General features: G+C 42.9%; 1 protein-coding gene across 3 annotated transcripts in view; it reads left to right on the forward strand.

Moving 5' to 3' along the window:
- ABCC11 (ATP binding cassette subfamily C member 11) overlaps positions 1–15,387 on the forward strand; it is a 134,634-nt gene extending 119,247 nt beyond the window's left edge. For 2 of the 3 annotated variants that reach the window (XM_060185602.1, XM_060185603.1), the window contains 5 exons: positions 1,250–1,409; positions 10,124–10,202; positions 11,688–11,801; positions 13,373–13,537; positions 13,645–14,120. In XM_060185602.1, the coding sequence (XP_060041585.1) occupies positions 1,250–1,409; positions 10,124–10,202; positions 11,688–11,801; positions 13,373–13,537; positions 13,645–13,737 (611 nt within the window). In that variant the 3' untranslated portion in view covers positions 13,738–14,120. Of the gene's footprint in view, positions 1–1,249; positions 1,410–10,123; positions 10,203–11,687; positions 11,802–13,372; positions 13,538–13,644; positions 14,121–15,157 lie in introns of those variants that run through there. The other variant, XM_060185604.1, reaches the window with a different exon arrangement.
- Positions 15,388–15,781: the final 394 nt, after the last annotated feature.

The following is a 15,781-nucleotide window of genomic DNA, read 5'->3' on the forward strand; positions in this document are numbered from 1 at the left end:
CTCACAATTACTCTGCTCAATGTGGGTTGTCCTTTCTGTAGCCCGTTCCAGCCTATATGCGGCTTTCCTCTTTGGTTCCACTTTGACTCCTCCTGTATTCTTCCTCCTCCACTGGCCTGGAAATCTTTCCCTTACTCAGAATTCCCTGGTTTTAAGCAGCTGCTTTGCAGAGAGATAGTCAGGAAATGTCATCATGCTGCCATCTTGGCTTTGCCCCCCAGCTTTTTTTTTTTAATTGTATTTATTTTTGAGATACACACACACATACACAACAGAGCACTGCTCAGCTCTGGCTTATGGTGGTGAGGGGATTGAACCTGGGACTTTGGAGCCTCAGGCATGCAAGTCTCTTTGCATAACCATTATGCTATCTCCCCCCACCCTCACTTAGCTTTATTTCAAGTTTACTTCCACTTCTATCCATTTTGCCCTAGAAGACACAATCTTATCTTTTTTTTTTTGTTTACAGAATAGTATCCTGTTGATTTGCATATCATATATCTTCCACATCTAATCATCTTTCACTGGACATTTGGTTTCCATATTTTTTGGCTATTGTAAATAATGCAACAAAAATGTAAATAACTTATGACCCAGTGATACCACCCTTAAACATTTATCTAAAGGCAAGAAAGCATGAAATTAAAAGGATATAAACACCCCTGTGTTCAGAGCAGCAGATATTTATTGAGTATCTACTATCTGCCTGGCAAAGGGAACATAGAGATGAACAGGATACACAGCTTCCACTCTCATTGACCTTATCCTTCAGACCAGAGGTTGAAAAATCAAATGCCTTTGAGGTCTTACACTGGACCATGAGCCTGGGTGTAATACCATGGGGTGGGGAGTGAAGTGGTGCCGACTGGAGCACTGTTCTGGCTGGAGGTAGCAGCTCCACTCGGCACTTGGGGGCATAGAGCACTACTGAGAGTAGTGCTTCAGAGAGAACTTTCGGGAGAAGCCTGAAGTTTGCATTTTTGGTCCATAGAGCCTTTGCAGTTTTTCCAAGACTGGCAAACAACTGGAGAAATAGAAAGAATCTGTGTGTCTTGGATTAAATTCAACAGCTTTATTTGAGGCCTCTGATCTGGAGACTCCAGACCTCTTCAACTCTCTTAGGGCTCATGATGACAAAAGATTGAGCCAGAAAGGAGAGGAAATACAACTAGAGTGTATCCATGATATGGTCTGTGCTGCCCCTTGTGCAGATTCAGGAAGTTGAACTGCCTTGTTTCTTGCCCTCCAGGGAAGTCATCATTGGGGGTGGCTCTCTTCCGCCTGGTAGAGCCCTGGGCAGGTCGGATTCTCATTGATGGTGTGGATATCTGCAGTATCAGTCTAGAGCATCTGCGGTCCAAGCTCTCGGTCATTCCTCAGGATCCCATCCTGCTGTCAGGAACCATCAGGTGAGTGACAGGGCATAGGTCTGGGTTGATCCTGGTTAACTGGTGGCCAGACCCCAACTTCTGGGCCATAGAATCTTCCTTGTACTCTGAGCCACACATACCAGCCTGACCCACCTCACTGCAGCATCCCTGAGGATTGAATGAGGTTTTGATATACACAAGAACATTTTGAAAACAACCATGTCCTAAGACAAAGCAAGGCATAATTTCTATTTTACAAAAACCGGACTGAGGGGTGGAGGCAGGTGGCAGCTCTCTTAGTAGAGTGCACATGAAATTGTGTACTCTGAGGATTAAGCCCTTTCTCCCCACCTGCAGGGTAGAAACTTCAAGAGTAGTGGAATAGTCCTGCAGTGTCTCTTCTTTCAGTTTCTCTCTCCATTTCTCTCTGTATTTCATCCTCTATATTAAAAAAAATAAAAAGCCCAATAGGAATGGTGGAATCACGCAGACGCTGAGTCCCAGTGATAACCCTGGTGGCAAAATAAATAAATAAATACATAAATAAATAGAATCAGATGGGCTCAGTCATATTTCAGTTCAGTTATGCATTTGTACTGTGGCTTATTCTCTTCTGCATCTGGGTGTGGTTCACTATTTCCTTTCCATTCAATTGTACAAAGCCCACAGACCTTTGGAAGTGCTACTTAACAGGACACACAATCCAAATGGTGAAGAATCAAGAAAGGATGGAGGTATCTCAGTTATCAATGCAGCTAGCACTGGATCTTCCATCATCTTCTCCACACATCTCTTTCCTCAGAAGTCAACTCAGAGACTGAACATTCACATGGGCATTTGTGCTTGATAGTCCACATTAACCTTGTAGAACCCTGGGGCCAGGTTAATGAGGGAGACTGCTGCTATCAATGGAAACTAGATTCCCTAGACTTCAGGGATGTTTAAGGAACATTCTTAGAGGACAGACTGATCCCAGAATCTGATTATTTATTTTATCCATTCTACCACTCATTTCTTATTCCTTCAGCATGTCATCTACTTTAACTTGGCTTTTTCTGAGTCTCCTCCAGGTCCAGACATTGTGCTAGGGGTTGAGGACACGTTGGTGAATGATCATTGCCCAGGAGTCCACAGTCCACAGTTGGTGGGGACTATAGAGGTGTTATACTTGGCAAACTAAAATACAAGGAGGTAATTGCTATATCAGAGATATGAAGAGCTAAGAAGTCCAGAAGTGGGATCAGTAATTCTTCCTGGGAAAGTCTAGAAATATTTACAGAGGAGCAGAGGAGGGATGATATTTGAGCAAGGTCTTAACAGATAAGTAGGAGTTTGCCTAGCAGAAAATGGTGAAAATCTTTTCAGGGAGACTGCATCATATGCACAGAGTTTTAAAAAATGATGGTGAAATTAAGGGAGAACCAGGAAGTAGTGATATAATAGCAGTGATGTAATTCTGTGTTAATATAGAACTTGACCAAATATTGTGTCTTAGTATAAAAGTGACAAAATATATGAATATTTGGGATCAGATGGTAGTTCAGCCACAGTCCTGAATTCAATCCTCAGCATTGCATGTGTCAGAGTGATGCTGTGGTTCTCTGGTTCTCTCTCTCTCCCTTTCCTCATTAATACATAAATAAATTTTAGAAAATGAATAAAGGAAAGAAAAAGAAAAAAATGGTTACCAGGAATGGTGGAGCTGTGCAGGCAGTGATAACCTTGGCAACATAAAATAAATAAAAATGTCAAGTAAATAAGACATTCTACCTACTGCCTCTCTAACATAGTCTAGCCCTCCATGCCAAATGTGCATGGCTGCTGGGACCAGGGAATGATAAACAGAGCTTAAGAACAGATTTCAGTCAAACTGCATGGCTATACAGTGGGGTGGGGGGTGGGGTGTTTGTAATGCTGCATAGTCCAAGTGCAAGTTCAAAGCTGATGAGTGTACAGTCCAGGTAGATACTTGCATAAGAGTTGTCTGGATTATCAGTTTGGATTCTTTATGCTAAAAAAAAATAAGAAAGAAAAACTCACTTTGCCATAGTGCAATACCATTTCCTATCTACTAAGATGGCTATAAATTAGGGATATCATGAGTGCCAGTGAGAATGTGGAAAAACTTAAGTCCTCAAATATTGTGAGTGGGAGTATTAAGTGATACAATCACTGTGGAAAGTAATTTAACAGTTCCTTAAAAAGTTGAATATAGAAATGGCATATAATCCAGTAATTCCAGTATTAGGTATGTAATTGAAAGAAGAACTGAAAGCAAAGACTTGAACAGCTTTTTACATACCAGTTTTGTATGCCACATTTGTTCATGCCAGAGGTGAAAACCCAAGGGTCCACCACTAGATGAATGAATATAGTGTGATCTATACATATGATAGAATATCATCCAACTGTAAAAAGAAATGGAATTTTGATATATGTGATAACCTTGAGAGACCTTGAAAGCATGAAGTTAAGTGAAGTGTCAGAAGCATAAAGACAAACATCATGAAATTATACTTAATGAAGTATCTGGAGTAAGCAAATTTATACTTAGAGAGCTGAGTGGTTGGCTGGGTGTTAGGTAGGAAGGGAGATTAGTTTTAGTGAATGGTCATCGGACTCTGTCTTTAATGTCACTAAATTGTATAGGTAAAATTAATCCAAAATTGTAAGTATTTATACACATGCAACCACCGCCACCACCAAATCGTTTAAGCTTGAAAGACTTTAAAAAATTGATTACTTTTTTATTGTCATTAGGATTATTGCTCAGTACCTGAATGAAAAATCCAGGGGCCATACCTCTCCTTTTTTTTTTCTTTGATAGGATAGAGAGAAATTGAGAGGGATGGGGGAGATAAGAGCAAAGAGACAGAGAGACACCATTTGTGAAGCTTCTTCCTTGCAGGTGGGGGCTGGGGACTTGAACCCAGTCCTTGTGCATGGGGTAATGGTTGCACTTAATCTGATGGTGCATCACTACCTGGCTCCAGCTTGAAGGAATTCTATTGCTCACAACATCTGGAGATTCAAAGGTGACCTAGTTTGCCTGTAGCTCTGCCTTGGCTTCTTTCCATGGGGTGTTCCATATACTCCATTTTTTTCCTTATTGAGGGATAAATGTCTTACGGTCAAGAGTAAATACATTAGTTTGTACATGCATAACATTTCTCATTTTTCTACACAACAATACAACCCCAGCTAGGTCCTCTGCCATCCTGTTCTAGGACATAAACTCCCCCCACTCACCCACCCACCCCAGTCTTTTACTTTGGTGCAATACACCAACTCCAGTCCAAGTTAGTGTTTTCTCTTCTGATCTTGTTTTTCAACTTCTGCCTGTGAATGAGATCATCCCATGTTCATCCTTCTGTTTCTGGCTTATTTCACTTTACATGATTTCTTCAAGCTCCATCCAAGATGGACTGAAAATGGTACTCTGAAAATGTCCGATAGTTGTAGTTTATCTATCTCTTCATTTAACTCCTTTGTTTCTTTACTGATTTTGTGCCTGGATGATCTTTCAAGTTGAGAGAGTGGGGTGATTAAGTCCCCATACTATTACTGTGTTGCTGTTAATATATTGCTGTAGCTCTTTTAGTAGATGTTTGTTATATTTAAATGACCTCTCCTTGGGTGCATAGATGTTGATAATCATTAAGTTCTCTTGACACCTGCAGACCTGCTTCATCACTTGTGAAGTGACCCCCCTGCATGTGGGGAGCCAGGGGCTTGAACTGGGATCCTTATACCAGTCCTTGCACTTTGCACCACCTGTGTTAAACATGCTGTGCTACCACCTGACTCCCCATCCCTATTTTTTTAAATTTATTTATTTTAAGGTCTATCATGTCAGATATGAGCATAGCTGTTCCTGATCTTGTTTTTGTGGTCCATTGGTTTGTAGGGTTGTTTTCCAACCTTTCACTTTGAGCCTGTGTTTGTCTTGTTGAGTTAGGTGGGATTCCTGCAGACAACATATGGTTGGGTTGTGTTTTCTGATTTGTCTTCCTACTCTGTGCCGTTTAATAGGTTAATCCAGTCCATTGACATTTGTTACTTTTATAGAGTGAAGATATTTTGATGCCATTATTGTAGATTTTTAGAGTGTTCTGATATATGGCATGTGTATAGTGATGTGATTGTTTATAGGAGACCTTTCAGAACTTCTTTCAGGGCAGGCTTCATGATAGTTGATTCCTTCAACTGTTGCTTGTCTGAGAAAGTTTTGATGCCTCCATCTAGTCTGAATGACAGTCTAGCAGGATACAGTAGTCTTGGTTGAAAGCCTTTCTCATTGAACCCTCAACAAATATCTTGCTATTCTTTTCTTGCTTGTAGTGTTTGTGTGGAGAAATCTGCTGCTAATCTTATAGGGCTTCCTCTGTAGGTGACTCTGTTTTTCTCTTGCAGCCTTCAGGATCCTTTCTTTATCCTTATTCCTTTCCAGTCTAAATATGATGTGTCTTTAAGTCTGGGTTAATTCTGTTTGGGACCCTCCAGGATCTTGAACCTTTATGTCTTTTATGTTGTCTAGACTAGAGAAGTTCTCATCTACTATGTCCTGTGGAATGCTTTCTTCCCCTTCCTCTATTTTTTACTTTTGTAGACCTATAATGCGTATATTATTTATTTTGAAGTCACCCCATATCTCTTTGTTGTTATTTTCAGTATCTCTTAATCTCTCTTTGAGGTCTCTTGCTTCTTTTTTTTGTTTTTGAGGTCTCTTGCTTCTTTTTTTTGTTTTCTCTAATTCATCCTCAATCTTGCTAATTCAGTTTTCTGCCTCATTTATTCTATTTTTTCTCCCCTCTATTGTTTTCTTTAACTCAACTATTTTTTCTTTAGCTTCATTTATTTATTTATTTATAAAAAGGAAACACTGATAAAATGATAGGATAAGAGGGATACAACTCCACACAGTTCCTACCACCAGAACTCCGTATCCTATCCCCTCCCCTGACAACTTTTCTATTCTTTAACCCTCTGGGAGTATGGACCCAAGGTCATTGTGGGATGCAGAAGGTCTGGCTTCTGTAATTGCTTCCCTGCTGAACATGGGCATTGACAGGTTGATCCATACTCCTAACCTGCCCCTTTCTTTCCCTAGTGGGGCAGGTGTCTGGGTAATCAAAGCTCCAGGACACATTGGTGGGATTGTCTGTCCAGGGAAGTCTTGTTGGCATCATGCTAGCATCTGGAACCTGGTGACTGAAAAGAGAGTCAACATATAAAGCTGAACAAGTTGTTGACTAATAATGAACCTAAAGGCTGGAGTAGTACAGATGAAGGGTTGGGGTGTGTGTGTGTGGGGGGGTCTCTGTTTTGTAGAAGCTGGTAGACATATTTTAGTTATATTCCAAAGGGCCTGTGGCTATACTAGAATTTATTATTTCTTTTTCCCTGAGCCTGAAATGCTAGTAGATCCTAGTTATTGTCTGGGGAGATGATGTCATAGCTGGAAAATGGACCAGAAAGCTGGATCAGGGAAGAGAGTAGCTCCCAAATATGAGAAAGAGGTATAAATATTCTTGACTATAAACCCCACTGATTTGATGTGAGATGGGGCCCATATTCAGCTTAGGAGACTATGTGACCTCTGCATCACTGTGTATCTGAGCTCACATTCTGTGGTCATGAATAGGAACATTCCAAGCTGCCCCAATATCAGGACCCATCTTCCAGGTGTAGCATAGAGTATGTTGTCCAGCCTCCCTTCAGAGGATGGAATATTCTCTACTGTTGTTGATCCAAGCTGAGGGCAAGGTCCTATGGGGCCCACAAGGGGTCTGTTTTGTTGTTCCTGATAGGGATGACTGATAACAATGGAGAAAGGGATTTATTCAAGGTCTAGGCCCATCATGTCTGTTTGGGAATTTCAGGACTCCCTGAATAGGGCCCCAGACCTCAGCCTTTTTGTTACCCTGTTCTGATACTGTATTAGCTTGTTCAGCTAGTTGTGCTCTTAGCTTAGCCTTCTCATCTTTCCATTCTGTAATTACCCTGAGATAGCTAGTGCTTTCTTTCAGAGTCTCATCTGTTGTTTCTGCATTTCTGATGACAATTCTTTCAAACTCATTCCTCACTCCCATGACTAATTCCTTATTTAACATTTATATATTGATCTAATTCTTCTATGCTTCTACTGTTGGGGGGCTTCTAGCTGGACTTTTGTACTTGTTCATTTCTTTAATGTTTCTCCTTGGTTTAACCATTATTATAGTGTGGTATGAGGTCCTTCTCTCAGTCCTTTTCAGTCTACTCTTGCCTGGATTGACTTGTGTCTAAGTAAGGTACTTAAAGAGTTCACATTAACAGTTGTTTCAATGTTATCTCAGTCCCTTAGTTGAAGCAAAGTGGTTGTTAAAGCCTCTTTTGTGTTTTTTTCTTCTCTATAGGCTATGGTAGACTGAGGGCTTTTTACCTGTAAGTCAGTTTAAAAAAAAAAATTAGTATTTATTTATTTATTCTCCTTTGTTGTTTTATTGTTGTAGTTATTGTTGTTGTTATTGATGTTGTTGTTGTTGGATAGGACAGAGAGAAATGGAGAGAGGAGGGGAAGACAGAGAGGGAGAGAAAAAGATAGACACCTGCAGACCTGCTTCATCGCCTGTGAAGTGACTCCCCTACAGGTGGGGAGCCGGAGGCTCGAACTGGGATCCTTATGTCCTTGTGCTTTGCACCACCCGTGCTTAACCCACTGCGCTACCACCCAACTCCCATTTTTTTTTAGCTTAATCACTCATTCCTGTCCAAGAGATAAGGAAGGGTGGGAGAGAGATAGCACAGTGGTTATGTAAAGAGACCCCCAAACCCCAAGGATCCAAAGCTCAAGGCTCAATTCCACTTCTTTGCCAAGCCAAGCAACTGCTGGGCCCTGTGAGTTTCTAAGCAAATCCCGTTTATAGTCTGTAGGTTCTGATGCAATTATTCAGCATGTTCTCATCAGGAGAACAATGTGGAAAGGCTTCTACTATACAGCTCCACTGTTAGACCACTGCAGTGTAGATCTTCTCCTGGCTAGTTCTCTGCCTCAGATGTCAACACAGAGCCTCCTTGCTGCTGCTCCAGCCACTGAGGGCAGTAGCAAATGGAGACTCACAGTTGCATTTGGTGAGTCTCTTCAGTCTTTTTGTTGGTTAAAAATAGACTGGAAGTGGCTCCTCAACTGGCAGACTGCCAGATAGTTACCAGACACTAGGGAGTAGTTCCAGGAATCTCTCCTTAGGCTTCTCTCTGTCCATGAGCCACGCGTGTTTTCACTCACTGGTGACTTGCTGGGTTCTCAGAGTAGTCCCAATCTCCTCTTATTGCAGTCTCAGGTGATCTTTGATAAGGAATTGTTCTTTATTTATTTTTTTCCTCCAGGGTTATTGCTGGGGCTTGGTGCCTGCACTCGAATCCACTGCTCCTGGAGGCCATTTTTCCTTTTTTTGCCCTTGTTGTTTATCATTGTTATTATTATTACTGTTGTTATTTGCTGTCATCACTGTTGGATAGGATAGAGATACATTGAGAGAGGAAGGGAAGACAGAGAGGGGGAGAGAAAGACACCTGCAGACCTGCTTCACTGCTCTTGAAGCAACCACTCTGCAGGTGGGGAACCGTGGGCTCAAACCAGGATCCTTGTGCTGGTCCTTGCACTTTGCACCATGTGTGCTTAACCCACTGCACTACCACTTGACCCCCCTTACAATATTCTTTGCTCTTTAGAGAAATTTCTCAACTGGGTAGAGCCAGAGGTCTGGGCAGAATTGTGGTCTCTGAATGCTCTGGTGATATGGTGGGTTCCCAAAGTAGTTCTAGTTCTGTTTTGTTGTGGTCCCAGGTGGTCTACTGCCGGGATAGCCTGAGGGTACTTTTTCCCGAGCTAGTGCTCTCTGGCTTGGAGAGAACTCAACTGGAGCCGATCTAGGTTGCTGCATGGGAGAGGGATCAGGAACTCGTGCCGCACTAACTTCCACAGGAGATACACTCTGGAACTCTCGGAGCCGGAAAGCAATTTCCAAGTGTCTTTAATCAGAAGAGCAGCTGTTTTTATACTCTCCAAGTAGGGTGGAAACAGGATGTGATATAGAGAGGGTGGAGAGAAAAGTGACTGGTGAAAATCAGAGTGTGACAAGGAGGGGGCGGAACAGGCGAGAATCCTATCACTGAACCACCAATGCCCTGGAGGGAGTGCTTTATGTAAATGTAAAAGTGATTCATGTAAATAGACCAAAGCTTTGAATAGGATCAGTAAATCCCTATATAGGCATATGGTTAAGCAGAAGCCAGGGGGAGGTGGCATACTACCCAACAGTCTACCATATACCAAGAAGTAATATGGTGGCAGCTTTTGCTGTTCAGTCATGAGAAGGAGCAAGTCTCTTCTTCAATGACTGCCTTAAGCTTCCTGAGGCACACTCCCTGGTTACTGTCCCACTCCCAAATGAATCACTGTGATCAAGGATTGCTGTTTACTGACTTACTTAGTTCTGAGTCACTTGCTCTACTTTGGAGTTGTGGTAGAGTCCCATGTGAACCATTTGGGATTGAGGGCTTGGGAGCAAGTATCTTCTAAACAAATTTTTGGGACTGCTGCCAGCACAGGGAATTGAAGACACAGAAATGACCAGTGTGGTGGTTTCTTGGATTCTCTAAACCCAGCTATGCAGGCATCACCATTTGTGGTCACCTGCCATGTTTAGGACAAGTGTTCAGTCTGTGGTGCGGTGTGATTGGTGAAGCCTTCTTTCCATCTCCCTTGGCAGATTCAACCTAGACCCCTTTGACTGCTATACAGACCAGCAGATCTGGGATGCTTTGGAGAAGACCTTCCTTACTAAGACAGTAAGTAGCTCTAAGGTCCAATTCTTGGTCTTAGCCCAGCCCTTCAATAGGAGTACTAGTTCTCTTGGCTCCCTCACTCAGGATTCTGGATATTTCTGCTTTAGGGCATGGATTAAATGTTGGTATGGGCTGCTTTGGGATTTTTTTTCATTTTACTGGGGTAGTTAATGGTACACAGTATAGTTAATGACACATGGATACATCAGCACCACAAGACCCTTTCAAAACACTCCCTTTCCCAGAGTCCTTTGCTTTGGTGCAATATACCCCACCCAGTTCAACTTTTGCTTTTTGTTTTCCTTTTCTAGCCTTGTTTCTTAAGATACACTTATAAGTGAGATCATCTGGTGTTTTTCCTTCTCTTTTTGGCTTATCTCACATAGCATAATGCCTTCAAGTTCCATCCAAGATGAAGCCAAGGAAGTGAATTCATTATTTCTTTGGGTTTTTTTTTCTTTGGATAGGACAGAGAGAAATTGAGAAGGGAGGGGAAGATGGGGATGGAAGGAGAAAGATAGACTCCTGCAGACTTGCTTCACTACTTGTGAAGCTAACCCCCTGCAAGTGGGGAGCTGAGGGCTTGAACCGGGATCCTTGTACTGGTCCTTGCACTTCATACTGTGTGTGCTTAACTCAGTGTGCCACTTCCTTCTCCCACCTGCTTTGGGATTTTTTTTTTTTTTTGCTTTGGTATTCTTAAATAAAGACTGACAGCACTTAGAATACCAGCAGTGAGTCAGACTGCAGGTTGAGGATACCCAAAAAAGGCAAATAGGGTTCTCCCTTACTTCTATTCCATGGGAGAAAAAGGGCACAAACAAATGAACACATGAAATACTTTCTGATAGAGGTACATTCTATGATAGCAGTTATAGGACAGAAGGCCCCTTCATTGGGGTGGGGGCAAATCTTTTATATGGGGGCTTCCATGCAAGACTTATTTCTGTCACCAGGGTTATCATTGGAGTTCTGTGCTTACATGACAGCATTGTTCCCAGTGGCCATTTTTTTTCTTTCTTCTAGATAGAGGGTGTGAGACAGAGAGAGATAGAGAGAGGGAGAGACACAGAGAAATGGAGAGATACAGCAGTACTACTCCATTGCCTGTGAAGCTTCTTCTCTGTAGGCACTCCCATGTGGCAATGCATGTGTTCTCCTGGGGCAGTCACTTGTCAATACTCAGAAATGACCTTCAAAGGAAAGGGACATCTGAATCAGGATATAATGTTGGCAAAGCGGCTAGAGATCTTTGAGAAAATAATTCCGGAGCAGGAACAGTGTATGCTGAGACTCTGAAAAGTGTGTGTGTTGGATGGGGTAGAAGCAGGCAGGGAGGAGAAAGACTAGAACCTGGAGAATAGAGATGGGGGAGGAGGGTCAGAAAATGTGACATTAAGGGCCCTTGGGGGTCAGGTTAGGTGTCACTGCACAGTGGCTTGTGTACCCAATGAGCTTACATGGCTCATGTTCCTTTTCATGTCACAGATCTCAAAGTTTCCCCAGAGACTGCATGCAGAAGTGATGGAGGATGGCAGGAACTTCTCAGTGGGGGAGAGGCAGCTTCTCTGTATTGCTCGGGCCCTCCTCCGCAACCCCAAGGTGAGTCCTCAGGGGCGGAGAAGTCTTGGGTAATGCCTAGCTTGGAGTCCCAAACTGGCTGTCTTTCCCTCTGCCATCACAGGAGAGGGACATTGTGTGTGTGTGTGTGTGGGGGGGGGGGGTAAGGCAGATGGGCACTCTGAGGCTGGGATTCTCAGATTACTCAGATAGAGAACCTCAGATAGATAGCCTCAGTCAGGTAGAGAGACAGAGAGGGAGAGACACCATGGAACTTCCTTGTAATACTGGGCCTCATACCTGGACTGTACATACATTGAAACACTTGCCATACTTGGGAAGCTATCCCTCTAGTGCAATTGCTTTTATAAAGCTCTGATTTTTTTTATTAGGATTAGGAGTCTGATGCTGGTTGCTATAGTACAAATTGCATACTTTTATAAAATTTCCTTTGACTGCTTCTTAAAGTTTTCCAATCACTTTACAAGCCATTTCAGGCATCTAACTACCTGGGATAGCTAATATTGAGCCATCTCCCTTGTAAGTCAGGCATCACAGCCCCCACACTTCCTGCACATGCACACATTGCACATACATACAGACACGAACACACACAAGCCCATCCACACTCTCACATATAAATGTACACACCTCCATGCTCATTCATGTATCTCCACATTTGTACATGTACCTGCATAGGCACATACACATCCATCCATCTCTCTTTTTCCCTCTCTCTCTCTCTCTCACACACACACACGGATAGGTATTGGCTCACCCCTTCATACTCACTCATATATGTGCACACACATATCATTGCTCATTAATGGTTGATGAAGCCAATGTTGGTGCAGACTATAGGCAAAGAGTAGACTGTCTCAGGTGGGGGGGGGCTAGAGCAAGGATAGTGTCAGATGTGATAGGATGTTTCCCGCTCCTTAAGAAACATGAATGGCAGGAATTGCAACAAATACATTCTGTTCCTCATTTCAGTTCCTTAGCACTAGTGCTGAAGTTTTTTTTTTTCCTCTGTATTTTCCAAAGATGTTGTCACCTTATGGTGTACCACCTCATTTATGAATTACTTGTGAAGCTCTCTAGAAATTATCTCATGCTGCATGGTCATATTTTTGTAGTTATACTCTCATGCTGCATGGTCATATTTGTGCAGTTATACCTTCTGTGCTAACTACATTTTCACAATGCATATCCTGAATGAGACAAATACACAAAAAAGTGACAGCAATGGGAGCTGTCTGCCTAGGGACTGATGACAGCATGTCATGTCTTTCCTCAGTGTACATGAACCCTCTGGGGGGTATTACTCTGTGCTAATTCAGGCAATGGGCAGCTCATAAAGAAGTTTACACTGGAACTTTTTTAAAAAAAAATATTATTCAAGAACTACGTTCTTGAATAAACTATAGCTCGCTCTTTGGTCTAGAGAGCTGACCAAAATTCTCTCTGTGATGCACTCAGAATGGATTTTGAATTCAGTTTAGATCTCTCATTTTCCAAATTCAGGGACTTAATAAGTTATTGGTAGAACCAGGACTAACCACAGAGATTGGGGTTCGAGGAGGCTATCTTCACCCCTGTTTTGTGCCCACCAGATCATCCTTATTGATGAAGCCACGGCATCCATTGACATAGAGACTGAAGCGCTGATCCAGCGCACAATCCGTAAGGGCTTCCAGGGCTGTACGGTGCTGGTCATTGCTCACCGCATCACCACCATCCTCAATTGTGACCGCATCATGGTTATGGGCAACGGGAAGGTGAGAGCTGCGTCCCTGGGCTGCTGGGAGGGCAGATGTCCAGGCCAGTCCTCCAGGGAAACTGCAGTACTTTCAGACTGAGCTCAGCTTCTTTGTCTACTTCCCAGGTTTTGGAGTTTGATAGCCCTGTGGTCCTGCGGAAGCGGCCTGGGTCAATCTTTGCTGCCCTACTGGCAACAGCCGGCTCTTCGCTGAGTTAAGGAGAAATGGAGAGTTAAGGAGAAATGGAGGCTCAGCGCGGATGGAGACTGAGCTCAGTGAGGTCCCCAGAGCACAGTCACAAGCCTTGTAGGCTTTTTCCAAGCTGCTGCTTCTCTTGATAAATAGGACTGACATGGGCCATGGTGACCAGATGGAAAAGGAGACAGAGGGATCAAGCCATGGAATCTGCTCCTCTGTGCTACCCCAAACCTGAGAGCCTCAGTTCCATTTGAGACCATAGAGTCAAATGATCATTGATCTCCTTTTAACTCATATATTGAGTCATTTCATAATATTGTAAATCTTCTTATTGTTTTCTGATTTGACAAAAGTGTTGCAGATGGTGTACTGACTTTGTACAAAATAAAAGCATTTAAAAAGATTACATTCTTTGCTCTGCTGTTTACTTTGGTTCCCTTTAATGACAAGAAGCTGAAACTTCCTCCATCTGTCTCTGGAAAAGGGACACATGCAAAGGAATGGTCCAGAAAGAGTCCCGGGCTGGTTGTCGGTATCAAAAGGATGTCTGTTCTGTAGACCACTTCTCTTCCCTTGGTTATATTTTCTTTTGTTTGGCTGTACTTTCTGGTCTTCCCAGCATGGCAGCCAACAGCTCTCCCCTCACATCCTGTCCCACAAGCTTAGCACCTAGGTCTCTTTCCCCCAGGGATTCCTTTTATGGTCCCACTGTTAAAAAAAAAAAAAACTGAGCTAATCATGTTCCATCCTGCTGAATACAAGTGGCCCCTGGAACTTGGGTGGGGTCAGTGTCCCTGAATCTTGTGGAGTGATTGGTACTAGTGGTTTTCCACGGTAAAACTGGGGCGTGTTTGCCAAATGAAGGAAGAATGAATGTGGAGACAGGACTGGTCTCAAATACCAGCTGTGTCCCCCATGCTTGTTCATGGAGTAGGAGGAATACAGATGACCAGAATAAAGAGTTGATTTATGCCTACTAGATAGGAGAGTATTTGTTGCTCCTCCTCTACCTGCTTGTATATTTTTAATATTCTATTGATTTATTAGACAGAAATCAAGAAGGAAATTGGAGATAGAAAGAGAGACACTTACAGCACTGATGCACAGTCTGTGAAGCTTTTCACTCTGCAGCTGTGGACTCGAGGTTTGAGCCCCAGTTGCTGAGCATTGTAACCTGTGTGTTCAAACCGGGGACACTGTTGCCCAACTCTAGTTATAGAAATTTAAATAGGCCAGAAAACAACTTGGGTCCACCTGTGTATCAGATGTCAGGCTCAGGAAAAAACTAGTATAGTCCTGGGACCTTTGTAATATAACTAAAATAGACCTACTAGCTGTTTCCAAAACGGAGACCCCAAATCTTCATCTGCAATATTCCAGCCTTTAGGTTCATGACTAGTCAACAATTTGTTCAGCTTTATATGTTACTTCTTTTTTCAGCCATCAGGTTCCAGATGCTACCATGATGCCAACTGGACTTCCCTGGGCAGACAACCCCACCAATGTGTCCTGGAGCTCTGCTTCCCTAGAGCCTTGCCCAGCTAGGAAAAGAGAGAGAGACAGGCTGGGAGTATGGATCAAATTGCCAATGCCCATGTTCAGCGGGGAAGCAACTACAGAAGCCAGACCTTCCACCTTCTGCACCCACAATGAACCTGGGTCCATACTCTCAGGGGGATAAAGAATAAGCTATCAAGGGAGGGGATGGGATAAGGAGTGATGGAAATTTCCAGAGTGATGGAAATTATGTGGAGTTGTACCCCTCTTATCCTAAGGTTTTGTCAGTGTTCCCTTTTTATAAACAAAAATTTTAAAAATAAGTAAAATGGAAAATTCTAAAAAAAAATTTAAATAGGGAGGTAGGTGTTGGCACACCTGGTAGAGCACTTAGATTTCCATGCCCTAGGGCCCAGATTTGAGCCCCAGGCCCTCACCTGTAGGGAGGAAGCCTCATGAATAGTGGAGCTGTACTACAGGTGTCCCTGCTTTCCCTCTTCCTCTATTTCTCACTTTACTAAAAAACTAATAAAATAGGTTTTCAGAGAGGTGGTGCAGTGAATAAAG

The sequence above is a fragment of the Erinaceus europaeus genome, chromosome 2 (genome assembly GCF_950295315.1).
Source record: "Erinaceus europaeus chromosome 2, mEriEur2.1, whole genome shotgun sequence".
Lineage (NCBI taxonomy): Eukaryota > Metazoa > Chordata > Mammalia > Eulipotyphla > Erinaceidae > Erinaceus > Erinaceus europaeus.